Consider the following 27928-nt stretch of genomic DNA (forward strand, 5'->3'; position numbering starts at 1 on the left):
TTATAGAAACCCTGAAGTCGTCGAAAGTGTGGGAAGTGGGAAGGTGAAAGACGAAGGTCAGTGAAGGAACGGTGTCGGCGAGGTTTTTATAGGTTTGCAGCCTATAAAAACCCTGGACTCGTCGAAAGGGAAGTTACGAAGTTGGGAAGTGGAAGGTTGCAGGAAGGTCAGTGCAAGAACCGTGACGGGCGTCGACGAGGGTTTTATAGGTTAAGAAACCCTGAGCTCGTCGAAAGGGAAGGTGCCTGAAAATGGTACATTGAATTCAACTGTCTGGGAACCCTCAAAAAATGGCAATGCAAAAATGAGGAAAGAGCCCCAATGCTGCTGTAGTCCCTTTCGGTGGAGGTCACAATGCAATGGTAGGGCACGATTGTGGTTGGACAATCGAAGAGTGTCGTAGTAAAATACCAACCTCATGGCGCTGACCGAGAAGGCATAGCCCATCTCCTGCACGTTACGATGGATCTCCTCCAAGCCATCCTTGCCAGGCCAATAGTGTCTGAGGAAAGCGACAAGGATATCCTCGTGGACGGCGGAGTCCCAGGTGATATAGGCGTTCCGGTTGGTCTTGGGGGTGTATCCAGACATGTCAGCGGGTTCGGACGGAAGCTGGTTCGGACGTTGGCAAGTTCAGACGGAAGGGATCGACGAGATCGGATGGAAGCGGCTTCGGTGGTAGCGGGTGGTATTGTGTGCCGGAGATGTTGGGTGCCGGAGGTGTTGGGTACCGGAGCTGTTCCGTGCCAGAGAAGGTATTATATACCGGAGAAGGTCTTCCGTGCCGGAGTTGTTCCGTGCCGGAAGTGTTGTGTGCCGGAGAAGATGTTGTTCACCAGGCAGGTTGTGTTATGAAGGTTCGCAGAAGGAGCAATACAGATCTGAGCTGCATTGAACGCAACAGCAGTTGCAAGACCCGCCCGTCGCCGTATTAGGGCTCAGCCACGGGGCTCACACCAAACCCTTTTGAAAGAAATCATAATTGGCAGTCACCCGCGAGCTCCCGGCGCTCTCGCAGGTGAGCCGGAGCAGCCGGAGCAGCAGCAGGAGTAGCGGCGGCAGCAGCAGCCCAGTCACGTCTCTCGAGTGTACATGCAGACAAAGTGAAAAACGAGGAAAATCTCAACATACCTAATAGCCTCCCAAGTAGTTCCTTCATAGCCGGCCTGTTCCATGTGGTCCTCGATCAGGGTCCTCTGGACGCCGGTGGCAGTGCTCAACATAGCCTTGCCTAGGCTGGTGAGGAGAGCCTCGTTCTTCTCAGCGTTCCACTTGCTGGGAGCCATGACTGCGTGCGGTTTGGTGGAATTATGTGTGAGGTTTCGTGAGTTGATGGGCAGTTTGGTGATTCCCGACGGAATTTGTTGCGGTTAGGGATGTTGGTTGTTGATGACTGCTGTGGGTGGTTGCCTAATTGCCAGACAATCACGGTTGACGTGATGTGTCGAAAGGGGTCGCCGATATGCGGTGAGAAGCGGGATTGCCAAAGGCCGGCCGGAAGGGGACGGGGCCGGTGCGGGCCGGCGCCGGTACGGGGTGAAAAATAAGGTTGGTGACGGCCGGCAGAAGAGCCAAAAACGGGGCAATGACGGAAGGAGCGCCGGTTGGTGACTGCCCCGTTACGTTGTTGAACTTTGGTGCTGTAGGGATATTTCTTGTTACCCAGAAGTCACAATTGTCGTGATGTGTGTCGAAAGGGGTCGGCGATATGGGGTGAGAAACGGGGTCGCTTATGGCTGGTCGATAGGGGTGCGCAGCGTAATGACCGCCTCGTGAGGTAACGGTGGTGAGTTTATTACGTGGTTGCCTAAACGTCAGCACCAATATGTTAAAACGGATTACTGAAATGAACTAGAAAGCAAGATTGTTCACAGCGGGTCACAAAACATAAACGGTGGAAAGAAAGCTTGCTTTGAACCAATTATATAATTATCCGAAATTCACTATTGATGAATACAAGGCTGCAGTCAAATGGGGTTGCTGGATCGGACGGAAAACCAAGATTGTTGAGGGTTAGCAACGTAATTAAGACCGTATAAGAGGAACTGGCTTGATCCAATTGCCATGAGCTTCTCTTGTGGTTGCTGGAAAGCCACTGTTGATGAAACAAGGCTTTCATCAAAGGGGAGTCTTGGCTGTGGACTAAAAAATAATGTTGTTATTGTTGATTTTGTTGCTTTGTTTAATATTTTGGAGGAGCACTCTATCAAGGGGCTCAACTTAACCTCCCGAGGGGAATGGAACGTGACTTGAAGATAATTTTGTTGATGGTCAGCGAAGAACCCAAAGGGTGTCCAGATAGACGACCGCAGTTTGTAGCTGCTGGGCGAAGCTGCTTGGTTCAATTAGTGTGTGTTCATTTTGGGATTGGGGAAGACTCACTTCTGTTGAATACCTGGGTTCCGATGTGCCAAAAGGGGATGCCGGCTTGGGCTGAAAACCGAGGCCGTAGGAATATCGGTCCGCTGGATGAAGTAGGAAAACATGGTGCTGGCCACCAGATGAAGCCGAGAAAAGGATAGAAAGAGAGGAGAGTTGCGATTCAGTGGCTGCTACGTGGGCTAGTTAGGATATCATTCGGTTTTGTAGGCAAAGATACATATAAAAGGTGTCTTGGGCTGCCTGCTTAAGAAACGGTTCGGCATAAAATTTCATTGAATTTATAAAGAATACGTGGGTTGACGATATCCCAGAATTTCTCTAGCTGTATATTATGTCAAGCCGGCCAATCAGCCTTCTGGGGTGACCGATCTGTCTATTCTAGTTCTATCTGGAACGAATAGAAGTAGAATGCATATTTCGGCGACGAAGGAATAAACCTGGTTGGGTGACAAGACGACGAACATCTACGTGAACTGCCATAGTCTCAGTTGATGAAAGTGGCTACACATCATACGAAGCCTTTCCACTTATGCATGATTACGGGGCCATCCTCGGAGAAGGTAGAGTAAGACCTGCAAAGGTGTCAGGCATCAAGCAAGTCAGGGCCTATCAACGTACGTTGGAGATACCAGGCATGTCAGTTGGGTTAAGATCATCTCCCTATCATCAAAGCTGTCAAGTTCATTTTAGAAAGATAATCAGGGGACAACTTGCTTGCCTGACCATATTTGAACCTACATGGAGTTTGAAGGCTGATGAGCACATGGCCAAGAGCCACGACTTCATACCATTGGGAATTCACAACGTGAAGAAGTCAATTCAGAAAATGCATACAAGGTCGTGTTGACGATGGCTGCACTGTTTCGAACATATGGGCCACACAAATTTGTGTATCACACGCGCATGTCTTTGTGTCAACTCGATATAGCTTCATGAGCTGACGAGACCAAATTAAAGATGACTAGCTTGAATGGAAAGAGCATTGAATTATAAAACGTGATCATATATTGAATGTTTAGGGCCTTGTTACTTCAGCATGTATTCATGGCCATCAGATACCCCTTAACTCCAAACGTTCCCAGTAAATTGAAGGAAATGAATCGCTGCGTTTATGTCATCAAAGCCCATCCGCTTCAAGGTCATATAAGCTCTGAAGGCTCGAATAAACCCATCAACACATTCGTATGGTTGATGCTGAAACCCCGGTAAGCGGGAAGGGCGCTCCCCTTTCGGATTGTGTACCATTGGAGGATAAGCCGAGCAGTGTGTGTGTTCGCAGGCCCATCTCAACTGCGACGGCCTAGCAGCCATCTAACGCGGACGTTGTCAGGCTTCATCAAAAAATCTAGAAACAGTCAGCGACATGACGGGCAGCAAGATGTCGGTGTCATTGGGAGCTAGCTTACTCTGGGGGGCCGTAGGGATCAACATGACTTGAGTCCCCATCTTCGGCCAGTGCTAAAACGGCTGCATCTTCAATCTGGTCCGATGCATCGTTATCGAGCCTCTGTCGCTTTGCCTGGTGATGATCTTCTAGGTCGCCATCGCCGTCCTCAACCGAAAGTGCTATCGAGTTGGACTCCTGCTCTGGATCATGAACCGGATCCGGCAGCGACTCCGGCTTGGCGGCACCCATCAAGCTCGCCACATGATTTGGTGCCGGGCTTGGTAGCGGCGCCGGCAATCCGGTGGGTGTTGTCTGGGCAGGAACGGATTGCGATTCCTGTGATGGTAGAACCTGAGTGGTTGCCGTCATCTGCGGTGGCTCTTCTTGAGAAGGTAGCCCACCTTGTGGCAGCTCGTCTTGTGGTAAATGCCCATCTGGATCCGGACCGGTGCCCTCGGGCGGGGTTGCGACAGACTTCCTGGGCCGACCGCGGCCAAATCCTGGGCGGCGTGTGATGGGGTTCGTCGTTGGGTCCACCTTCCGTTGGCTGTCGGATGGAGTAACATTGGTTTCCAGTTTGTGTTGCGCCCGACGAAGGCCCTGGAAGTGTTGCCTACAAGCCTGTTAGATCCCAGGACAGAGCCAGATTGAGATATATCTCATTCCAAGATGCATCGCATCTCAAAAACAATATGCCTCATTGGCAGCGTGGGTGTTCATAGCGGGTCGAAGGGAAAGACATGACATGTGTCCAACCCAACGGTGACGGGTCAATTGATTGCGACGGAAGTTATTTGACATATCACAGAGATGGGGCAGGGTTGAAGCTAATGGGGAGGAGCCGGCGGACGGGCAGGCGATTGGAGGGGGTAAAAGACATAAGTAGCGCTGATATTGAAGTAGATAGGACGTGACCAGAGTCAAGATAGTGATGCTAACATACCGACACCCTTCATTCGTGAACCCGTAGCCCATGGTGCGCATGTGGCCGCCAATGGTGGTCCATTCTGCACCGCTGATGACGCCAATGTTCTTGACGGACAGGATGGTGAAGAAGAGGTCCTTGTCGGCCCTATCGTTCCAGTTCTTGTTCATCGTGGAGGCCGTCTCGTCTTAACTTTTGGGCCGTCCTGACGAGGTTCCAGACTAACAACGGGGACGGAAAGTGGAACTCGTCGAATAGTTCAGGCAATGTAAGGTACCCGGCCGTATGTAATAGGTAGGAGAACGGCAGGAGAAGCAGGTACCCGGCTAGCTGAGGGTACTTCTGCACGTGCAAGACAGGAAAAGAACAGACCAGCGGGCAGATATTGGTAACGATACGAGCTTTTCCCACTGGAGAACGAGGACTAGAAGGGAACACGGGCGACGAATTTCTGGGGGGCGACTGGAGCTCTGTTGGAGCTTTCGGAGCTGAGCTTCCAGCTTGGAGCTTTTGGAGATGTGGTGTGAGAAGCTTGTGTCGCAGAGGGACATGCGCCTGCAACGCACACCTGGGGAGATTTTGCTGGGGGCAGACTGCAGTCGCTGCAGTTGGGACACAAGCTCAGGACGAAAAGGCCCGAGCTCACCCTCAGTGCTGCTTAAACGTACTGAACTCACGTGATGATGCTGCACTGATCTCAGGCTTCCAAGATCGCCCGCAGCAGATAGTTCTGGAGGCATGTTGCATTCAATCCAACAGACCCAGATCTCTCAATTCCACCGACTTCCATCAATTCTCAATCATTGTTGATTTCATTTGCGCCATCATGAAAATTCTGCTCAGCCCATTGCAAATTGAGCTGCATACTTATCTGGGATCAATTGCTCAGATATGCCGGCAGAAATGTGAGTGCTCAGAAAGTCACCGAAGCCTGACACCCGGGGGCAACAAACGGTGGGTCTCTGGGAACCAACTGGGATGAGAGCACTAATCGCACTGATCCACCCAATCACTGGCGATCTCAACCCTGCCCGAGAGTCAGTCCGGTTTTCAGCGCTCAACAGCTTCGACCCCCGGGCCATTAGACCCCAAGAGGAAACCGCCAAAGCGTCGTGAAACGTCACGTGCTTTGGTGTATGCGACGTGACACGCCAGGAGGGATCGCCCCACCGGGCGACGCGAGTCCCAACCTCGCTCATTTCTTTTCTTCATTGCTTCTTGTATCGCACCCCTCCCTCCCCATGCACTATAAGATTTCACCTGCATCTGAATCGCCCGGCTATCCGAGGTAGTGTCTCGTCTCGCATGGCCTGGCATGGCGAAAAAGTGTTTGCTTCCATGTTCACGCGATTGCCTGCAATTGTGCGGGCGATATGTTCAGACCATCTACGTACATACCTACTCAGATGACACATTCATTCACCGAATATGGAAGGTTTTCGATGGATGCCAGCGCATCCAATCCGTGCGACTCGTTTGTGTTCGGTCATGACTGTTGAGCATTCTTCCGTCATCTTTTTTTCGGTGGCAACCTCTGCAGTCAATGATATTTCGTCGCTCTGCCCTCAAGCTGCATGTTGCCAATCGCAATGGTTCGCCCCGGACGACCAAAGAACGAGGCAAGCAAGCTATCAGCCGGGGAAGCAAAGCCCGTCTAGCCCGTCAAGTCGCCATTGGTTAACTTTCTCTGGCCCAGCCCCCCTCATTTCCGAATTGGATGACTCGAGTGACTCATTCTATTGTTTCACTGTCCCCCCCCCCCACAGAACATTCCTCTTGGTCGGTCTAGGGTCTGGGGGCTAAGAGAGATATGTACTAGATCAAGACATGAGTGCCTGGATCTGCACGTCCGATCCATCGAAATATATCTCAATGGTTCTCTGGGCTAGGCAAAGTGATAGGGGCGTCGCCCGCAGCAGGCGGCTCATGCAGCCCAATGCGTGTGCGATTGGCAAATCAATCAATCGGACTCGCTCGACAGCTCGGGACGAAGGAGCGGTGGCAAGTACCAAGCAAGCTCGTCATCCATGACAAGGGAGGGAGGGTCGTGCCAGACTGACTTTCTGGTGGTATCAATTGCGAGGTGCTCATTTGCCGCTATGCCTGGTTCGCCTGCGGATTACCGTCGGTGCAGGGATCAGACCCCTCCATCAGGAGAAAAACGAAGGAAAAAACCACTTTACGCGGTGGGTCGCGTCGCACATCCCACCATCCCTTCGCTTCGCGTCTTTTTTTTCCCACGCCGTCCAACAAATGATGCAACATTATTGATTACTTTCATGCCCGTGGAGTTGCTAGGCAACCTATTCAAGGCAGCCATACTTTTTTCTTGACTCAGCCTATGCCTTGGGGTGTACTGGGTGCTTGCGTGGTCATAAAAAGGCCTGGTGAGCGTCATGCCCCGTGCTGCTATGTATGCAAGCACTTAAAGGCACCCCGGTCCCCTTAGAATCCATCGTCGCCTTATCGAGCCTGACATTGGCCTCTTGTCGTCCGCACAGAGCCATTCCTTTCCCGGGAGCTGCCAGCAAAAGGACCTTTCTCATGCACCTTCTTCTTTTCTTGGACTTGTACTCTTAGCCCACTGCCGTTCCTTGTAAGCCACTTATCCTACCATCTCTTTCGTTGTCTAGCGACAATATCACTTTCAACTCCTCCCTGTAAGAATCATTGGGCCCCGCCCCACTGGGTATAGTTGGTTACGATGGCCTTAACGTGACCCCCAAAGTTCATCGTCCACGCCCTCCTGGTTTGATCTGACCCAGGCCCGTTACATATATGGACTTTGCCCTCCTCACCAATTTTCACACATCAGCTGTTCCAAGGCTCACTTCACTCCACTCTCTTCTACACCTTGAACCTGACACACATCCTGGCTGCTTACCAGTCACCTCTCTGCTCTTCACTGGTACTGCGTATCTCCTCCAGTTGAGCATCTTCTCATCTTCTCCTCTTGGTGCCACAGACACCAAGCAGAGTCTCCAACTTTGAGCCACGCAGGCGATTACTTGATGAAGTCTGGCCCATCATGTCCAACAACGACAATGCTATGACCCGATTCCTATTCGCCATCTTGAAGCAGAAGAACCTGAAGGATGTGAGTACTACCTTTCTACTCAAGGTCCCCGGGCTCTGTTCGAGACTAATACCCCCCTCAGATCGATTGGAATGCAGTGGCACGAGATCCGATTCTTTCTCAAGAGATCACCAACGGCCATGCCGCACGAATGAGATACTCTCGCTTCCGCCAAGCCATGTTGGGACTTGAGCCCAAGCCGAGAAACAAGACGGTGGCGGCCGAGAAGGACAAGCACCGTATTACAAAGTCGAAGAAGGCACCCAAGCCAAAGAGAGAGGAGATGATCAAACATGAGCCAGCGATGACACCATCAAATACCCGAAGTCCATCAGAGCCGCCTACACCCAAGATCAAGCAGGAGATGGCACAGAGCCCGTACAACAGCCGTCTCACTCCCGGCCCCGTCTCTGCGGCCTCGAGTCCAGCTTTGCCGCACGTCATTCAGCCGCGGCTCCTCACGCCTTGCAGTGATACTGATGGGTATTCCACCACGGCACAAGGATTGACGCCTAGTCCAGCAACCGATATGTTCAGCACGCAACCCCCCTTTGACTTTGCCGCAACCCACTATGGCCATGACCCTACCCCTTGGCCTCCAGGTCCCATGTTCCCTTCTTTCCACACCACGTTCGAGTTTGATCCTGTCAACTTGACCTGCGGATACCCACACATGCATGCTCATGCCGACGCACCCCATCATTCACATGGGCCGGCCGAGAACGAGGAAAGCGGCGTTGGCGTGAAACACGAGGCCTGGGATGACCACTGTGCTTGAGGTTTGTTGGCTACCATCCAAACTGGATATTTCACGTTTCTTGTCTGATGGGGAGTAATGATTTCTGACGCCTCGACTGGCGGGTCAGCAATATGAGTTTCTGGATACTGTTTTAATGAGTTTACGTCTCCCCTAGGTCACCAAGCATTGTGTCGGAGTTACACCAGGAGTTTGGCCCATACAAGGGAGGGCTGGTGAGCGGTTCGGTCGCTAGGTACAACCCACTCAACGTCACCTGTATGAATAGGAATGAATTTGGTTACAATCCAATGGCTTTCAGAGTTGCTATTGATGAGATTGGCACGTGCGATACACTTATTGTCGCTTTTTGGTTTAGAGTATAACGCACCTCTACATATCCCCTTAATGGCGACAGCGCTGCTTCCACCGTTTATGCCGTACTGTATAGATCAATAATTGTTTATACTACTGGCATAATGTTTATTCTATTAGATATAATGGCTAGGTATTTATTCGAACATAAGACCTAAGCTGTCCTGGAATGGATGCAATGCCAGGTAATTCGGTAGATCGGGAACCAGGTGGTTATTCGTAGAAAGTAATGCCAAAGCAGCGTTCTCGCCATTAAGGGGGTAAGTACTTGGTAACCTCTTGTTCCTATTCCATGTGTCTGTGGAAGCATCTATGATAAGCAGTACATCAAGTTGTTCACAACTTTGTAATGACGAAACTCAACCAGCGGTGCTCCTCTTCGTCAAAGTATAGATATCCGCGATCCATCACTTCCTCCTCGCGTACCTGTACGTCCCATCGGGTGCCTGTGACCTGCCCAACTTCGTCCCACAGAGCCTTGAAGCTGTCGACGTCGTGCAGGAAGTTGGTTCTCACCACGCCGTCCACCTGCCCCATGGGCCCTTTCACCGGGTGCTCCCGCGCGCCGGCCCCTTTCGCCACGCCACCTTGCTTTCCTACGATCATGACTCCGGGATTGGTCTTCAGGAGAGTCAGGATCCGCTTGCAGGCGAGGAGCTGCGTGGGCCGGTCGAAGCAGTGCAGGAACATGGTGGCGTGGATGACGTCTACTGTGCCGTCCAAGCTCGCCTTGCTCAGAACGTTGTCGTTGCTGGTGTCTAGGAAGTCGGCGGCAAAGAGGGATTGTCCTAATGGCAGAGCGTCTGCATCTTGGAGGAGTTCCTGTCCGGATTTAAGCAGCCCAGGTAGGAGATCGGTTCCCATTACGGATGTCTTTGGGACGCCATCTTGGATTAACTTGCGTATGTCTTGACCGAGCCCACAGCCAACCTCGAGATAGCGACTCCACGCCCCCGACTTGAGATTCGCCACGAGTTTCGGGTACACGGGGAAAGTCGATAGCACGAGCTCCGCGAACAAGAAAGAGCCCACGCATGGGAAGGGTGCCTATAGGGAAATAGTCAGAAACAACATCCGGTAAAGGCAAGTTGATAGAGCTTACCACCCGCCACGCTTTGTCGCGTATGTTGGCGATATGTTCGTCCACATTCGCACCATCGATGCCGGCATAATCGACAAGGAGCTTCTGCATCACGGGACCCGTCGGCGGCACATCCACCAAGTACCACGGGACGGATTGGTCAAAGAACGCTTCCATACTGATATCTTGGGAAGGAGCACGTGCCAGGTTGGTGGGTCGGGGCTGTAAAGTAGTTGTTGAGTTGGGCAGGGACCAAGTATTTCAAATGTTCTGGGGAAGGAACCCCCCTATATATACACACCTACTGCCCAGGTGGGTTCTCGTTACTTCCTCATGACTCAGTAGTAACCTTCGTAGAGCAGCGTAGGCCTAGACCCTGCTTTTCGAATGGCGTCCGCACTGTGCAACATATTGATAACATCGCTATTCTATTCGAGATCACTATCCCCTTAATGGCGATAGCGCTGCCTTCACCATATTATGCCGCACTGTACACACTAGGGAATAGTATTAAATGCCGTGGTATAATGTTTATCCCACTGTACATAATGCTTATCCTACTGGATGATTAGCCGAATGGACTGAACGATTATTTGCGGAAATTACCTACCCAACCTATTATACGAAAGGCAGCGTTGTCGCCATCAAGGGGATATCGTGCCCTGAAAAGTGCTTCAACCAAAACTCCTCGCGCCAATACGTATTGGCTTGACCTCAAAGGCGCCATTGCCAGTAAATTGACATACGCTACGATCATTACAGTCCCGGCATCTACTCTTCTGCCTTTTCTTCTCTTGTGAACCGCGTAAGTCGGCTATCGTTGGCAATATCCCTGCTGAGCACCTGGATACTCTTGTTGCCCATGATGTCCAACACGGCGATCTCGCAGCCACAGTCGCTGCCGATATAGTTCCTGAACTCCATGGCGACTAGCGAGTCCACACCATACGCGTGGATGGGCTTGCCCGCATCGATGTCCTCGATGGGGATCGTCATCACGCGACTCAACCTCTTGATCAGCGCATCCTGGACCAACTCGGCGGCGGCGTCGAGACTGTCGGCGAACTTCAGCGCGTTGGATACCGAAACGCCGCCTTCCTCGCCGGTGCCAGCTCCGGATGCGACGTTGCCCGTGGACCGGAGTTGAGCGAATAAGGGTGTCTTCATGAATGTCGGCTCGGGCAAGCCGCGGGATCTGAAGTCGGCCGACGTCGCAAGACCTATGGCGACCTGACCCTTTCCTACATTGACGGCGCGCTCGCGGTCGAGGTGGAACTCGATAAAGCTGAGGAACTCGTCCTCGCGCACACCGTCATGCGCAAAGAAGAACATGGGGTTCGCATTCAGCGTCTCCGCATTCTCCGCGATATACCCGACACTCAAGATATTGCCGAGATCCAAACAGCTAGCCGCCATCCCGCGCGCCCTCCGGTACGTCACCAGCGCGTCCTGGAACGTGTTGCCCGCCGCGTAGTTGGACTGGCCGCGGTTGCCGACGATGCCGCAGATGCTCGAGAGCATGACGAAGAAATCGACGTCGGCGGGGACGTGCTTATGTAGGTTCCAGGTGCCGCGGCACTTGGGCGCCAGGGCCGCCTCCCAGGAGGCGTGGGGCATGAACTCGAAGGCCGAGTCTTTGAGCTGCATGGCGCCTTGGATCGCGCCCGCGATCTTGGGGAAGCCTTCTTTCTCGGCGGCCTGAAGAGCGGAGACCAGCTCGGCTTCGTCGCTGACGTCGCACTTCACGGCTTTCGCGCGCACGCCCTTGCTGGAGAGATCGGACAAGAGCTCGCGAGCCGCGTCGCTGTCGCCGCCACTTCGGGAGAGGAATATGATGTTCTTGGCTCCTTGCTGCGGCTCCGCCATCCACTTCGCGATCGACCGACCCAAACCGCCGAATCCACCGGGCAGCAGGTAAGTGGCGTCGGGTCGCAACTTCGTCGGCGCCGGCGGCTTGGGCACCACCTTGACAACATCCTCCGGCGAGGCGGTCAAGACGACCTTGCCGATATGCTTGCCTTGCTGCAAGAGCCGGAACGCCTCCTCGATCTGACTGAACGTATACGTCGTCTGCGGCTTCGCGGCATGCACCCCGCCCTTGGCGAACATGTCGAGGACCTTGGCCAAGATGCGCGCCGTCGTGGCCGTGTCGAGCTTCGTGATGGTGTACAAGTCGCACGCCGCGAACGTGACAGACCTACTGAAGGGGAACATGTCGAGCTTGCCGTTGGCGAAGATGTCGCGCTTGCCAATCTCGACGAAGCGGCCGAACGTCGCGATGCAGTTGAACGAGGCCCGCAGCGCCTCGCCAGCCAGCGAGTTGAGGATTACGTCGACGCCCTTGTTGTCGGTGATGCGCATCACGCCCGCCGCGAAGGAGAGGTCGCGGCTGCTGAAGATGTGCTCTTCGGGGATGCCGTACTCGGTCATGATGAGCTCCTTCTTCTCGAGCGAGGAGATGGTGGCAAAGACGGTGGCGCCTACGTTCTTGGCGATTTGGATGGCGGCTTGGCCGACACCGCCGGCGGCCGCGTGAATCAATACAGTCTCCCCCTTTTTGAGACGGGCTACCTCGATCAGACAGTGGTACGCTGTGGAGAAGATGACGGGAATGCCGGCGGCTTCCTCGAAGGCCATCTCGTCGGGGATCTTGGCGGCGATCTCGCGCGGGATCCGCGTGTGCGTCTGGAAGGTGCCGTGGAGGGCCGAGAGGACCAGCATGCGGTCGCCGATCTTCACGTCGGTGACGCCCGATCCCACCTTGGTAACTATACCGGCACCTTCGTGTCCGAAAGTGGCGGCGGCGACCTCGCCCATGGCTACCATGACGTCGCGGAAGTTGAGACCCGTGGCCTTGATCTCGACTTCGATCTGGTCGACGGGCAAAGGCTCTTGGTATGCGGGCCAGTCCACGAAGTGCAGGCGGTCCAGTCGGCCAGGGGCTGATGTGCTGAGCATGAGACTCCGGCTCGGGTCAGCTCCGAGAGGCTGCGGCTTGGGGGCGAGGACGGTGGTTCGCTGGGCAATGAAGTCGTTGACGGGAGGGGCTTCAATGAGACGGCTAGTCTGGATCAGCCCTGCAGCAGATACTAGGTACTCGGCGTGTCGGTCCGCCGGCGGGCATCCGGATACCCAATGATGCTTGTATACGGCCTCAATATGAGGTATGCTGCTGGCAGTCGAAGGTAGACCGAGGGTCACGAGGTCCGACCCGTCAAGATCTCTTTCCCAGCGAAGCGATCGCATCAGACCCGTGATCAGAGCTGAGTCCGGGTTCTCATACGGGTCCGAGGTCAGCCAGAGCAAGCCGCCCGCCGTGGTGACAAGTTGGCGGACAATCTCAAACTCGTCGGCCGAGAGTTTCGCTGCGAGTAGTGGGGTGAATAGCTCCATTGCCACGATACATGTGGTGTTCTTGAGCTTGTGCTTGGGTAAGTCGGCGAATGGCACGACGGTGACATCCTGAAGTCCCTGCTCGATTGCTTTGACTGATGTCGCCACCTCTTGGGCGAACTTGGTTTCCTCCGACGTGTCGCGAGTAACGATGAACACCCGATTTATCTTTTCATCTTCGTCTTGGTTCGCAGCAACCTCGGCTTCCGGCTCCGTGGCGACGATCAGGCTCTGTGCGTGCAATCCGTCATTCAAAGAGTCACTAAGAGCCAGCACGTTTTGCTGGAAGCCATTCTCCGTCAAAACCTGCGTCCAGCTTTCATCATTGAGCAAGGGGCCCCAAGGTCGATATGTCTCCGCAGCCAACCACCAACCAGGAAGCTGACCGAAGCAGAGCGGACCAGCTATGAACTCCGGCTGTGTGATCTCCTGGAGCAACAGTTTGCCACCCGGCGCCAAGAGCTTCCGTACATTTGAGAGCGTGTTCGTCAAGTCCTTGGTCGCGTGGAGAACATTGGCCGCGACGATGACGTCGTACGAGTGCTCATCAAACCCTTGCTCCTCGACCTCCTTTTCGACGTCGAGGACGCGGAACTCGAGCACGCCGCCGTTCTTCCACTTGGCGAACTTCTGCCCCGCCTTCTCGAAGAAACCGGCGCTCACATCAGTGTAGGTGTACTTGAGGAGTCGCGCGTCACCGTTGTTGCGGGAGCCGGTGGGGCAGAGGGCTTCGAGAACGCAGGTGGTGGTGCCGCCCGTACCCGCGCCGATTTCGAGGACGCACAAGTCGGCGCCGCGCTTGTTGCTGAGGATGTCGACATATGAGCCCAAGATTGCATGCACCTTGTCGGTACCCAGGATGACGCGGTAGTACTGCTCTAGGAGGTCGTCCATGCCGAACATCAGATGGAGCGCGTCTTGTTCGCCCCGCAGGACCGGCACGATATTGCGACCCATGCGAGTAGTCAGACGGCCCTCGGGCCCTCCTTCGGTTTCGAGGGTATTCAAGAACTTCTCGCGCGCCGCTGGATTGGCGCGCATCTCTTTCCATGATGGGTCTTGGTGTATGAGTTGGTCCTTGTGGAACAAGTCCGCTTGGCGGCGCAGCCAGGCGAGGTACTTCGTCTGATGAATGGGTAGAGCAGTCTCGTCAACCGGGTTCTTCGCCAGCTCTTCTACTGCTTCCGTAATGAAGAGTGCTGCTGAAAGCTGAAGGTCGAAGAGGCGCTTTAGGTTCGCGTCTTCGGCCGACTTGGTCTCCAAGGACGCGACTGTCTTTCGGAGGAACGTCTCGGATTGGCCCATCTCTTCAAGAAGGTCAACATCCGGCTTCCAATCGAGGTTGAAGCAGATCTCCCTCGCCTCGGTGTTGCCGCCCGCGCTCTCCTGCAGAGGAATGGCCTCAAGCCCGCGGAGCACCAGTCGCACCGGATTCTGCTCCGAGTTCTTGCTCCAGGCGGTGATGTCCGCTCCGAACCGCTTGTGACTCGCCATACGCGCGGACGAATGTACGATGAACTCGGACCCCACTTCCGCCTCCATGTCGGCGCTGACCCAGACGCTGCGAATCGCGACCGGTACCATGGGCTCCGTAAGGGGCTTGCCTCCGGAAGTCGACGAAGCCTGGAAGGCGAAGAGGAACAAGTGGATGAGGGAGTCAAAGACCGGCGGATGGATCACATGGTCGGAGAGCGCTTGCGCCGGCATGGCTTTCTCGATGTCCGGCACCTTCAGAGTACCCAGCGCCTGACCGGTGGTACCCGTGATGTTGGAGTCCGCTGTCTGCACCGAGGTCAAGTTGCGGAATAAGGGGCCAAACACGAGACCGACTCGCTCGAGATCTGCGTATTGCCGATGTATCTCGACGATCTTGTGGTTGCATAAGTTAGCAGCCTCGCTCAGCATTGACTTGTAGAGCCTCTCGCGCTCATTTGCCTCTCGCCCGGCATCGATCGGGCCCGTGGCAATATGAGAAGAAGAGGCTGTCTCGGCGGCAATCTGGCCGCGACAGTGCTCCAGCCAGCTGTTGTCGTGCGGGCTGTACGAAGTCACCTTCCACTCCCACCAGATGTTGCTATCCGCCTGAGCCGACTCGGTGAGCCTCTTCATGGAAAGCATGATCTCCGTGTCTTCTTCCTCCTGGATCTGAAGCGCTCGGGAGATGCTAATATCGCGCAGATTGAAGCCCTTTAGTACCTCGCCATCTTCGGTATCGTACAGTTGCCGAAGCCCCTCGATGGCCATGATGAGATAAGACACACCAGGAACGACGATGCTGCCAGTCACCAAATGGTCTTTCAACCACGGCAACTCGCTGACGCGCAGGTAGTTGCGCCACTTGGGCTCCTCTCGGTTCCAGTCCGGGACCACGGTGCCGAGTAGATCGTGTCTCGGGTGCTTTCGGAACCTCCAGCCCTTGCTCCGCCGCGACTCGGACCAGTACTCCTGCGATGAGCTGTGGTTGAAGGGATAGGGGGCAGGTCCACCAGCAATCGGGGCGACTTGTCCTTGCTGTCTTGCATGTTGACCGACAGGAGCTTCACGGGGTATCCGTGGGAGACGAGCGAAGAGATGGCATCCAGTGTAGTCAAGCAGGCGTGCTTGTTGCGAGTCAAAATCGAGAGATACTTCAAGGCCTTCAAGTTGGGATCCGTCTGAATTGTGTCGCGAACCGCGCCCTGGAGAGCGCCATGCGGGCCAACCTCGACTAGATGCGTCACGGGCAGCTCTGCACCACCTCCGAACTTGAGCTGGCGCTTGGCGGTGTTCGACGTGCAGAGCTGGTAGATGGCTTGCTGAAACTTGACGGGATATACCAGGTTCTGCGTCCAGTATTCGGGCTTTGACATCTCGGCAGCGTCAATCGATTGCCCGGTGACTGAAGAGAACACCTCTGCCCCGCTTCCCGAGGATCCTCGCTCCAGAGTGCCCATGAGCGAGGTGTAATCGTCCATAAAGGGGCGCATATGGCTCGAGTGATACGCCTTGCCCACTCTGAGCTTCCTCGCGAAGACCTTCTGGGCATCTACAACCTCTTTGAGCGCGTCGATCTTGCTCTCGTCGCCAGAGATAGTCAGACTCTTGGGGGAGTTGTAGCATGCAATTACCAACTCGCCTTCGGCTCCGAGCTTGTCGTTGACTTGTTTGATCAGGGGCTCCACGTCGGCCGCGGAGCAGCCAACCGCCAGCATGGCTCCCTGTGTAGGAGACGGCTTGGAGCTGATGACGCCTCGAGAGTAGGCCACACGCCAAGCGCTCTCGCGATTCAATGCACCAGCGGCGTAGGCAGCGGCGATCTCGCCACTGGAATGTCCGACCACCCGCTTCGGTGCCACATTCCAGGTCTTCAGCAAGTCGACGAGCGCGATCTGGAGGACCGAGCAGAGCGTTTGGGAGTAGAGGGGCTCGTCAATGCGGCTGGACTCGGCATCTCGGTCTTGCAACTCCTCCAGAACGCTGAACTCACATCCCAGAGACTTGAGGAAGATGTCGGCTTGGGTTATGCTGTCCCGGAATACTGGGTACTGGAGAAGCTCTCTGCCCATGGCGAACCACTGGGCTCCTTGACCCGTGAATACGAAAGCTAAGGCGGGGGTGTTGGCGGCACTGACGCGCGCCGCCCGAGAAACAGTCGAGGAATCCTGTAGTGAAACGAGTAAGAAGGCGTGTGAGTCGGCGGGAATGGCGACTCGCCATGCATGTTGGGTTCGATGTTGGGATAGTGTGTAGGCTAAGTTGGAGAGGTATGTCTCGTCATTGGCGTCTTCTTGCTTCTCGAGATGGTCCGCGTATGTGGACAGAACGCGTTTGATCCCTGCTTCGTCGTTGGCAGAGAACAGGAAGACCTTATGTGAGGGCGCCGAGGCTTGCTGGGTCTGTTCGTCGGCCAACTGCGGTAGCGAAGACGGAGTATCTCGGGTCTCGTGCACTCCTTTCAAGGCCCTGCCTTTCAGGTAGCTTGCGGCATCGTCCAGAATGACGTGCGCATTCGTGCCACCAAACCCGAAGCTGTTGATACTTGCTCGCCTTAAGCCATCGGCGCCAGCAAAAGGGGTGGGCTCCAGGGGGTAGGCGTATCCCCCACTTGTCAACTGGTATCCTGGGATTGCACTTCTCGAAGTTTATGTTCGGGGGGATGACACCTTGCTCCAGCGTCAGCACCGTTTTGATGATAGCGGCGACACCGGAAGCACCCTCGAGATGACCGTGGTTCGTCTTGCCGGCGCCGACATAGAGTGGGGTTTTTCCAGGCGCATTGGTACGGCGGAACGTTGAAGCAATGGCACCGGCCTCCAGGGGGTCGCCAGCTGCTGTTCCCGTAGCATGTGCCTCGACCAAGCCTGTCTCGTCGAGGCTGAGATTGTAGTTGGCATATACCTCGCGCATCAGCGCTTCTTGGGCCGTCTTGTTGGGAAGCGTCATGGCCCCTGTACCCTGACCATCTTGGCCGATGCCACTACCCCGCACGATCGTGCGGATGGTGTTGCCGTCCCGCAGCGCCGCCGAGACTGGTTTCAGGATTACTGTGCCCACACCTTCACCCCGAGAGTAGCCATTGGCGCGGCTGTCGAAGGAAAAGCACCGGCCGTCGGGCGACAGGAAGCCCAAGTTGGACATGCGGTACATGGTCTCGGGGGACTCGATGATGTTGACGCCGGTGATGATGGACATCTCGGACCCGCCATTCCGCAGATCTTGGCAGCCGAGCGCGAAGGCCACCAGACTACTTGAGCATGCGGTATCCAGCGTCAAGCTGGTGCCCTTGAGGTCGTAGAAGTAGCTGATCCTGTTGGAGATGATGGAGGTGCTGGTGCCGGTGGGCTTGAATTTGAGTAAGACGTCCGGGTCTTCATTCATGATGGCCCTAGAGTCATCGGTGAAAGCGCCGGCATAGACGCTTGTCCGACTGCCTTTGACCTCATCTAGGCGGAGACCTGCATTTTCCAATGCCTCGTAGACGTTTTCAACTGTTTCAAAGTCAGCACCTTTTCCTTGTCAGGTCAATGAAGCAGAGCAACTCACGAACAATGCGCTGCTGCAGGTCCAAAGACATGGCCTCAGTGCGTGTGATGTTGAAAAAGGGCGCATCAAACTGCTTGCCATTCTCGGGGCCATCTTCTAAGAAATGGCCTCCTTTCACCCAATTGCTTCCGCCGCGCTCGCTTGAGGGGTGATAATGTGCGGAGGCGTTCCATTTGGAAGCGGGAATAGGGGACCAAGCTGACCGTCCGTTGACGAACAGATCCCAGAGCTTGGAGGGTGTTGTAGCTCCGCCGGGAAACCGACAGCCGAGACCGATGATGGCGATATCGTCTGGGCTCGCAGCGGCCAGGTCAGCTTCTGATGGAGACATTGCTATTACTTACGATACTGGCTGCTGTGTTGGGAAAGGGGTATTTGAGAAAAGTTGAAGATGAAGAAGTTGAACAGCAGGCTTCAGTTCGCTGGATAGCATGTAGAGGCAACAGGCAAGGGACGGTTGTGAGCTGTCTCAAGCCGGGTAAGCACCATACGACCTATATGATGGCAGTCGAGCTGATTCTCTGAGGCTCTCCTCAGACTGGCTTTGGAAGGGATCCCCAAGGATGGCAGCGATGAGCTTCGTCGACCACCGACCATGATCTTCCAACTCCTCAACTCACTAAGACCAATACTGCTACTCCTCCCGGACATGGCAACTCACGCCTGTGGATGCCGCCAGCATCACGCGACAATAATAGTAACAACAGGAGTATACCTGATCGTACAGTGCGACATCACCAATTGCTCCCCTGTCTCGAATATATCGATCGTACGATACGTACCAGAGTCTCACCGCTTGGCACTGGGCAGGGACATGTTTCCAGAAGAGCCAGTCCGTGAGGCCACGTGTTACTGGCAGTGGACTACACCCCGCTTGGAAAGTGAGGCCAAAGACCCAGACCGTCGTGAGATTGAGGGGAGTAACCATCTATACTTGGCATTAACATGACCGGAAAAACCAGGTCACGCAGGGGCAGCCTCGTTTCCATCTGATTGGCGTTATGTACGAACTTTATATAGTGGATGACCCCAGAGTTGAAAAGTTCCTCCAATCGCAACTCCATGGGGAACGCTGATGCCTGTAATACACGCGAGTCATTCCGCGCTCTTCGCGTGGGTCGCACTTTCAGTGTTTGGCAGTAGTGGGGCCGTATCGCTGCGTAAGTCGGAGCCGCCGTCAAGGGTGAAGAAGAAATCGATGCGGCAGCAACGACAGTTCGATTCATGGCCGTCCTTTGGAGATGGGGATGCGATACACGGGGGCGGGTGTGGATTAGGTAGATTGCGCGCCGATGAGGGTCATGATCAAGAGATCGTCCGTGGTATACGAGACAAGGCTGGAGAAGCCCGAGACCTATGGGTCATGCCCCATACTCTCGCACAGACACATGGGCGAGTCCCCGGGGGATGGTGACAGTGGATAGACATGAGAATTGGGAAAAGTGGTCGGCGTTTGAGCCGATTCTGTCGAGACCAGGCAGCAGAAACTGGGGAAAGCGAAGCGAACCAGTCAGGCATGGGGAAAGGCCGTGCTGGAGAATAGATACTGTCTGCCCATCATGTAGTCCCGGAAAACGCAGTTGGTAGATTGATCAATCAAGAAAACAAAGCTGCTTTTATACAAGTCGCCAAAATGAGGGTTCTTTGCTTGCACGGGCGTGGCTCCAACACCGAGGTAACTAAGTCCTTGAAGACCCAACGCGACGCAATGTTTGAGCTGTGAATCGCTAAAAGCCACACCCCACAGATCTTCCGTATGCAGACTGCTGCCATACGGAGCTTCCTAGAACCAGAATATCATTTCGAGTTCGTCGAGGGCCGCTGGCCGCATCTTGAGGGCAATTGGTCTGTTCATACAACCGATTTTTCCAAGTCAAAGGTGATTGCCCATATCCACTCATCTGTAGAGGACCCTCATTTGCTAACTCCTTGCAACAGCTCTATGGCTATTACAATGGCCTAGACATTTCAGACATCTTGGCTACTGAGAATGAGCTCCGAGAGATCATAGCGGAGCATGGACCCTTTGATGGTATCCTGGGATACTCGTAAGTTGCCAAGCTTCTTGCTGCTAGGTTAGTGGGTGTTAGCCAAGATACTAACACAATAACCACAGCCAAGGCGGCACCCTCGCCGCCCAGCTGGTAATCCGCTACATCACCGAGAACCCCTTCGCCACCATCCCCGAGCTCCCCCTCAAGTTCGCCATCTTCATCAACGGCGCGACGCCGCCGTGCGTGCTCCCCGCTGGGCGAGGAAGAGGCCTACGACTGCGCCCTCGCCGAGTTCGCCGAGGCCGCGCACCTGTTCCGGGTGTTCAAGCCCAACGACGCCGACAACGTGACGCGGCTGCGGCCCGCCAAGCTGTGCAGCGGCCGGAAAGTCGTCACCGACGGCGTGCACTACATGACGCGCTACGGGCCCGAGTGGGACGGCCGCGTCATCTCGATCCCGACGCTGCACGTGCGCGGCAGGGGCGACCATAGCGATTACGGCGAGGGGCTGCTGGAGCTGTGCGAGCCGGGGCTGGCGGAGGATGTGTTGCATATTTACGGGCATGATTTCCCTCGGGGGCTGGAGATGAGTCGGACGATTGCGCAGTTGATTCGGAAGACTGCTGCGAGGGCATGTTAGGCATATGTATTGAAGCTTGTTGTCTCCAACAGTCGTTTCTCGCTATAAAGTCATGCAAATATCGTGATTGGCTGTGTCTTCAGGAGTCGTAGTCGTTTTATAGTATTGAGTAGTCTAGACTCAAACCTTGAGCCTAAAGTCAAATCTGTTAGTGGATAGCCTTGTCGTATCCTAAACACATGCCTTGACCAACTAGTCATCATTACTGTCCTATTCCTCCCCTCCCGTACCTCCTTTTTCCTCGCCCTTGTCCATAAAATTCCTTTCCATTCCGCTCCATCCTGTCGAACAACAGTCATCTGTTCCCTGCTTCGTAGCCACTGTCGCTTCTCGCTGATCTCATCGTCGTCTGTCCACCATTCGGAGTCGCTGTCCTCATCGTCATCTCCTTTCGAAGAGATACCTTCTTCGTCAGTGAGCCAATCTGACCCCTCATCCTCGATTTCAGCTTCGCTTGGCTGACTTATCTCGCTACTGGAGTCCATGGAAGTGGTCTTAATATCCAAATTCTCTTTCATCGCCCAATAGCCTCACCCAAATAGAATGTAGCAGGTCCAATAAGTGGGCACGCACGCATGCGAACGCAACAAGCTTTTCGGTGGAATCTTGCAGCTGCTCGGTACTTTGGACATCGTCCAGTATTAGCTGGTGGCGGGTAGATAGTTCTTTTTTTGTCGCGAGAATCAACGGCCACCACGCTCCATACGGTATCTTCAAATCCGCGTATCCAGTCACTTCTGCGTCGTTTCTCAAGTATCTCAAAATAACTGACGCGGTCGACTGGCTGAGATCTACCTTGACAAATGATTCGGTTTCCTCATAATGAATCCGAGAAGTATACGCTCTGTCAGGGTTTTTGACAGTTTTATGCTGTGGGTAAGGGATACAAATCAGACGCACCAATGGCTCGCTGGGCCGCAATTTGCGGCTTTTGTGTTTCCTTGAGCCATTGTAAATTTGCCCTTGAGGGTCAATAAACAGGGAACCAGCAAGCTGAAGGACTAAACGCCCAGCCCTGGCGGCTACCCCCACGAAAAGGTCGACTTTATCAGAGACGGCGCAAAGCTGTGGGATTACAGAGTCTCTCAGACTGTCATGGAGCTGCGGCACAAATTCAGCAAACACTGTGGCGATCCAGAATGGTATAACAGAGACCGCAGGAGACCCAGGATGCTTTTCTGCAACTCGGACCCGGGACGCCAGAAGAAGAACTGGAAAACGTGTAATCGGGCCTGGCCTTTCCAGATGTCCAGCCCTTTCCTAGTCCGGCGATCCTGGATGATGTGTACCATCAGTGTTGACTTCCCACTGCCAATTTTGCCACAGATCCAGTACAGGGAACTGTCGGTGCGTAGCCATTGATGGAAGTTGGCCCATCGGTGATATCGCTTTGGTATCTTCTGACTTGATGCTTTGACACTCAAACCTCCATCACTATCTGGATCGTAGAACAGCCACTCTAGAGTATTGGGAGCAGCACCTTTAACAGAGAGAAGGCGATCGTTCATTTCGTTGAAGAGGAGGCTGCTGAGAAACTCTTCCTCAAGCTTCCTTTGGATATTTGACTGATGCCTCTCTTCGGCGGCTCTTTCCAGCTCCTTGTTGCGGTCGGTGGCAGATTCAGCACTGTCGCGGATCTGGTAGCAGAAACGGATGGTCTTCAAAGCTATCCCCAGGCACTGCGCGGCGGCGGCGACGACGCCTACAGCGGAAACGGGGTCCATCATAGCTGTGGATCAAGCCTGAACTGGTACAGTTGGGAGAGTGATAAAGAAGACGGAGCAGAAGCGAAATCCCGGGCGGGGTATCCATCCATCAGGCTGCCCACGCAGGGGTGTAATGTCATCCAGACCCAAGCGACCAATGAGAGGAGTTTGACAGGCAAGCCGGACTCGGCACTTGATTCAAAGAGGCCCGATATCATGCCAGCTACTTTCCGCAGTTCTATTGGACCATAGTGTGATGCATCTTCAAACCTGCAACTGCCCATGCCCAGTCTTTCATCAATTGTAACGATGGTATTCAACACAACAAACCTATTGAAGCCAGAAATGGCAGAGATATTAGCAGTCGACCAGTTCGCCGCGCTCTTAGCAGCAATCTCTTTGCTACTTTCTATATTCTGTATCCAGATACTATGGAAACCGAAGCCCAGCCTATCAAAGGACGTACCCATTCTCAACGCCAAGAATGGAGAGATTTTCCCCTATTTGCGGGCAGCCTGGAGAAACACACTGGATCTCAAGTCGGCGCTGAGCTTGCACCGGAGTCAACACAATGGCCAAACAGTCCGAGTACCCATCGTTGGGCCGGGGAAGCTGGTGTTGCTCCCAACGCGCGAGGCAAAGTGGCTGATCGACCAGCCGGAGAACGTGCTCAGCATGCACCAACAGACGGACCTGCACTTTCAGACGGCGCACAAGACGGTCTACCCGCTACGGAACCAAGCCCACGTCCATCTCGTCATGACCAAGCTCACGAGGCAGGTTGGGAATCTGGTGCCGGTCTTGATGGACGAGATTGAGATTGCCATGCCGCAAGCTTGGGATGGTACAGCTTCTGACGAAAACGTTTGGCAGGAGGTTGATGTGTTCGACACTTTGCGTGTCGCCATAGGCCAAGTCACGAATCGTGTCTTTCTCGGAACACCGCTCTGCCGAAACCGCGAACTACTCGATGCCGGCGTCGCCTACGCGCAGGCCATTCCGGTAGCGGCCCAGCTTATCAGTCTGTTTCCCGCCTCGCTTAGGTGGCTCATGGCGCCGCTGATTACGATGCCAAACCGGGCGTACGAGAAGACATGGTTCAAACTCACGCTCCCAGAGGTTGAGGAGCGTCTAAGAGGCTACCCCAATGGTGGACTAGGAAAAGCAGACTTCCTGCAGTGGTCATTACAACAAGCTAAAGAATCTGGCGATGACTACATGTGGGACTCGAAGACCTTGGCGGCTCGCTTACTTCTCGTCAATGCCGCCGCGGTCCACACTTCCAGTTTCGCCATCACACACGTCCTACTCGACCTCGTGGGTTCTGGTACCAAGCGCGGTTCTGAATACGTCGCCGAGCTACGAGAGGAGATCCAACAGGTGATGGCTGCGCACGGAGTCTGGAGCAAGCGCGCCCTGGACGACATGCACAAACTGGACAGCACGTTCCGGGAGAGCCAGCGCCTGAACACCGTACTTACTGTCGGGCCGTTGCGTATTGTGAATGCGCGCGAAGGTGTCACGACGCCCTCGGGAGTGCATATCCCCAAGGGCTACCAAGTCGGGATACCGGCATATCAGATGCATATGGATCCAAGCATCTGGGGAGAGGACGTGGAAGAGTTTCGCTCCTTTCGTTTCTTGACGAACACCAAATTGCAGGAAACCGACGAGTTTGAACCAGCCAAGGCGAGGCAGCCATGGGTTACAACGAGTCAGGATTACTTGTCTTTCGGGGGTGGGAGAAACAGCTGCCCTGGTCGGTTCTTTGCCGCAGCCGAGCTGAAGCTGTTGCTTGCGCATATTCTGCTGAACTACGACTTCGATTTCCAGGAGGGACGACCGCCGAACCAATGGTTTGGAACAAACCACTTGCCCCCTAAGAAGGCTACTATCAGAGTCAAAAAACGAGATATATAGATAGCATTTTGGCTACAGAATTACCATCTACTAGAATAATCCTTCTCAAATAGATATTTGTACAATTTCGTACGGGTTTAATTCATGATTTTCTGTTCAATGAGTACCTGTGCCACATAGATGGGCAATGAACTCGTCGAGTCTACAATGTACTCATTTTGACAACCATTTGCCAACCATTCGTGGCATGAGCCATAATTCCCAGACTTGGTATCTTATCGAAGCTGGCGGAGGCCAACAGAACGAACCTTGTAAAACAAGGCGGTTGAAAAGTACCGGCAAGCCCCTTATCCCAAAGAGTGGAATTGGTGATGATCCTTTCAAAGCCAAGTGATCAAGGCGATTGAATTGCGGACCCAGCAAAAAAGGGGTATTAAGCTCGACGCCATTCGAACCTTAAAGACGAAAGTATGCATGCTCTCGGATGACTGATCTTAGCTACATGCCACTGGACACGTTGACAAAGATGACCAAGATCCTTGTTGCGTTCCTTGTAAGACACTAGGTAGTTGTGCGGGAGCTGGTCACTACAGGGACGCAACCGACTGTTCCCATGGAAACTCCAGGGAAAAGCTGTGGATCTGCGACGGACGATTCCGGCGTTAACCTGGGGGTTACATTGTACATCGTCAGAATACGGGGTCCCCGCAGCGAAGAAACAGTAGCACGAGTCATGTAAACAGAGTTTCTCTATACTGAATTAAGCTTTTGGCTACCAGCCCCTGCGTGAACGCGATGTTACCCAACCACCAGAAACGGCCCGATTCCCCCCACGGGACCGGGGTCCAAAGTCTCCAAGTTCCCGGGTGGTGAGCGCCAACTGAGACAAGACCAAGACGCGGGTGATCCCATCGCCCACGCAGCTCCCGCGTGCGACACCAAGCAAAAAACCCTGAATGTTGCAAACTCAGACCCAAATCCTCGCGATCTACCACGGGACCATCCGCACCGTCACCGGCTGATCGATCGAGCAAGCCAGCGCCAGCCCCTCGCGCCACTCGCTGTGGTCGAGGCTCTCGATCTCCTTGAAGACCTGCAGGAGCCGCACGATGGTGTAGCCGGCCTCGGTCAGCGCGAGTTGCTGCCCGATGCAGATGCGGGGCCCGCCGTTGAAGGGCAGGTACTCCCAGCCGGGCCGCTTGTCCGCCCAGCGCTCCGGCACGAACTCGTCGGCGTCGGGGCCCCAGATGTCCTTGCGGCGGTGCATGGCGTAGGTCGAGAAGCCGACGTTTTGGCCCTTTTTGACGAAGATGGGGGATTGGCCGTCGGGGCCCTGGAGGATGTAGGCATTGTAAGTTAGATGGGAATGAGGCGTCGGGGTGAGTGTAAAGGGGCTACTTACGCCACCGACTGGGAGTGTAACATCTTGGGTAGCTTGTCTTCCGTTCAGAGGGACAATAGGCCATAGTCGCAGTGCTGTTAGTATCCAAGTCGTTAGTTACAGCTGTTATCAAATCCAGAGTATGATGAGAGTTGGAATTCGTCCACTTACTCTCGTTCATCACCCATTTCAAGTACTTCATGTTCTTCAGCGTCTCAAAAGAAGGATGCACTCCATCCAAGTCCCTGACCTCATCCTGCAACTTCCGTAGTACCCTCTCATCCTTAGCCGCGGCGAAGATCGTCGCCGCCAACAGCGTCGAAGTCGAGTCGCGGGCGGGAATGAGGACATTAAGCAGATGATCTCGAACCGCGATCGGATCATCAACCACCATAGCCAGCTCCTCGAGGAAAATATACCGGCCCGGCTTTCTGTTTCCTGCAGCCGTCTCATCAGCATCGTAGCTGGGCCGCTGCTTCTCATCGCGGAGACGCATGGCTTTGGCGACGTAGTCGTCCACGAACCGCTGCGTCACCGCGCACGCGTCGAGAAACTCCTTGCTGATGTTCCAGTCGGCGAGGCGGCCGAGGCGGCACCGGCGTGCGAGCTCGCCCTGGGAGAGCTTGAAGGCGGCGGCGAACTGGGCGGAGGCTACTTGGCTGTCAGTGTTGGTGAGCGTGTTTAGAGACTCGCCGAAGAGCATCTCGCTTGTGGAATCGAGTGTCTGCGTATCATGTTAGTAGGAAAAGCTGTCAGGATGCTTAGGTATGGCTTACCATGCATTGGAATAGCTCCTTGAGATTCACCGGTGTAGTGCCGTCCTTTGGCAACTTGGCCAACATGTTCTGGAAATGCACCTCAAACGATTCGAGATCAGCGACTTGGTCTCGTACGAAGTTCGGTCGCACCCTAGAAGAAACGCCCGATTAGATCTTAGACATACTTCGGCAGAGAGCTATGAGATCTTACAGAGCGCGTGCCTGCTCCCACTTTGCGCCATCGCTTGTGAAGATGCCATGACCCATAAGGGGTTTGAAGTTGTTGTATCCTACATAGAGCATATATCAGCAAATGCATCAATAAGTATTCCACACTGCAAAATCAACTCCAATCCGTGTGTACTAACTGTCGATCCCAACACCGAAGCTGTGAAACTGGGTAGCCAGTATGGCCTGTATATTCTTGGGCTCACATGTCCAATAGAAGTCGTCCAGCAACACTCTGCTCTTGAAGGTATACGCGTTCTCCTCGAATCTAGTTCGCATATACTCCAAAAGGGTGTGGTTGGTCAGATGACGCTCAAGTTTGAACAGTATGCCGATGCCCAGGGGGTCAAGCCAAGTGATGAGCTTGTCCATGGGGGCGGGCTGGCACCCGTTCGCCCTGGAGAAGCTCTGATCGCGAAGCCATACCCGGAGTTGCCTGGCCAGCAGGTACAGAGCAAAAGCTCCTGCTGCAGCTAGTAGATAGACGTTCGCCATAGTCTAGGAGGTTGTCGTGTTTACCAGTGCATGGCGGTTTCGACGAAGGACGAGGTTAAGTCTTGATCATTACGTTCGCTATCTTGTCAGATACCTTCCATATCTCGATCAGTATACTTTTCGGTTGCCATCGTAATGTTGTCGAACGATGATCGAGCAGTTAGAGTCAGTGTAAACGTAATGGGGGCTTCAGAACTGGAGGATACCCCTGTCCCCCAAAAGCATCCACAGCTCCCCACATACAAGGATCCCTGCCCTGCCCCTTGTCAAGTTGAACCCCAGGTCGAACCCCTGTTACTCCGCAGCTCGTGAAGCAGGGACCTAATAAAGTTTTTGTTTCCGCCAAGGTTCGAGGCCGAGAGTCAGTCACCTATCCACAGCGGACAAACCCCACGCGATTTCTTGTTTGAAAGTCGGTGAATGTAACAATGCATGGTACCATTCGTCGTAGACGGCCACTCCCGAAGTATAAGCGATACAGTGCGACGA

At 54.3% G+C, this 27928-nt stretch overlaps 10 protein-coding genes across 10 annotated transcripts; 3 read left to right on the top strand and 7 right to left on the bottom strand.

Annotated features, from left to right (window-relative positions):
* Window positions 1-210: 210 nt before the first annotated feature.
* PG997_000607 (uncharacterized protein) lies at window positions 211-591 on the bottom strand (the record flags this gene model as incomplete). The annotated part of the gene is made up of 1 exon (XM_066804922.1): window positions 211-591. The coding sequence occupies one exon, from the start codon at window positions 589-591 to the stop codon at window positions 211-213; it is 381 nt and encodes a 126-aa protein (XP_066674695.1).
* Window positions 592-1073: 482 nt separating this feature from the next.
* PG997_000608 (uncharacterized protein) lies at window positions 1074-1286 on the bottom strand (the record flags this gene model as incomplete). Its single annotated transcript, XM_066804923.1, has 1 exon — window positions 1074-1286. The coding sequence occupies one exon, from the start codon at window positions 1284-1286 to the stop codon at window positions 1074-1076; it is 213 nt and encodes a 70-aa protein (XP_066674696.1).
* A 2498-nt stretch (window positions 1287-3784) lies between these two features.
* PG997_000609 (uncharacterized protein) lies at window positions 3785-4864 on the bottom strand (the record flags this gene model as incomplete). Its single annotated transcript, XM_066804924.1, has 2 exons — window positions 3785-4382; window positions 4713-4864. 2 exons carry the CDS (start codon window positions 4862-4864, stop codon window positions 3785-3787), a joined length of 750 nt encoding a protein of 249 aa, XP_066674697.1.
* A 2858-nt stretch (window positions 4865-7722) lies between these two features.
* PG997_000610 (uncharacterized protein) lies at window positions 7723-8548 on the top strand (the record flags this gene model as incomplete). Its single annotated transcript, XM_066804925.1, has 2 exons — window positions 7723-7791; window positions 7853-8548. The coding sequence occupies 2 exons, from the start codon at window positions 7723-7725 to the stop codon at window positions 8546-8548; spliced, it is 765 nt and encodes a 254-aa protein (XP_066674698.1).
* Window positions 8549-9217: 669 nt separating this feature from the next.
* On the bottom strand, window positions 9218-10139 carry PG997_000611 (uncharacterized protein; the record flags this gene model as incomplete). Its single annotated transcript, XM_066804926.1, has 2 exons — window positions 9218-9928; window positions 9984-10139. The coding sequence occupies 2 exons, from the start codon at window positions 10137-10139 to the stop codon at window positions 9218-9220; spliced, it is 867 nt and encodes a 288-aa protein (XP_066674699.1).
* Window positions 10140-10733: 594 nt separating this feature from the next.
* Window positions 10734-18708, bottom strand: PG997_000612 (uncharacterized protein; the record flags this gene model as incomplete). Its single annotated transcript, XM_066804927.1, has 4 exons — window positions 10734-15810; window positions 15888-17381; window positions 17467-18322; window positions 18378-18708. The coding sequence occupies 4 exons, from the start codon at window positions 18706-18708 to the stop codon at window positions 10734-10736; spliced, it is 7758 nt and encodes a 2585-aa protein (XP_066674700.1).
* A 1302-nt stretch (window positions 18709-20010) lies between these two features.
* Window positions 20011-21011, top strand: PG997_000613 (uncharacterized protein; the record flags this gene model as incomplete). The annotated part of the gene is given in 5 exon segments (XM_066804928.1): window positions 20011-20052; window positions 20125-20256; window positions 20316-20425; window positions 20494-20614; window positions 20634-21011. The coding sequence occupies 5 exon segments, from the start codon at window positions 20011-20013 to the stop codon at window positions 21009-21011; spliced, it is 783 nt and encodes a 260-aa protein (XP_066674701.1).
* Window positions 21012-22096: 1085 nt separating this feature from the next.
* Window positions 22097-22738, bottom strand: PG997_000614 (uncharacterized protein; the record flags this gene model as incomplete). Its single annotated transcript, XM_066804929.1, has 1 exon — window positions 22097-22738. The coding sequence occupies one exon, from the start codon at window positions 22736-22738 to the stop codon at window positions 22097-22099; it is 642 nt and encodes a 213-aa protein (XP_066674702.1).
* Window positions 22739-23062: 324 nt separating this feature from the next.
* Window positions 23063-24637, top strand: PG997_000615 (uncharacterized protein; the record flags this gene model as incomplete). Its single annotated transcript, XM_066804930.1, has 1 exon — window positions 23063-24637. The coding sequence occupies one exon, from the start codon at window positions 23063-23065 to the stop codon at window positions 24635-24637; it is 1575 nt and encodes a 524-aa protein (XP_066674703.1).
* Window positions 24638-25565: 928 nt separating this feature from the next.
* On the bottom strand, window positions 25566-27439 carry PG997_000616 (uncharacterized protein; the record flags this gene model as incomplete). The annotated part of the gene is made up of 6 exons (XM_066804931.1): window positions 25566-25910; window positions 25980-26053; window positions 26130-26682; window positions 26735-26867; window positions 26928-27006; window positions 27085-27439. The coding sequence occupies 6 exons, from the start codon at window positions 27437-27439 to the stop codon at window positions 25566-25568; spliced, it is 1539 nt and encodes a 512-aa protein (XP_066674704.1).
* Between the last annotated feature and the right edge of the window lie 489 nt (window positions 27440-27928).

This window comes from Apiospora hydei (genome assembly GCF_038363865.1).
Source record: "Apiospora hydei strain CBS 114990 chromosome Unknown utg000002l_segment0_segment0, whole genome shotgun sequence".
NCBI lineage: Eukaryota > Fungi > Ascomycota > Sordariomycetes > Amphisphaeriales > Apiosporaceae > Apiospora > Apiospora hydei.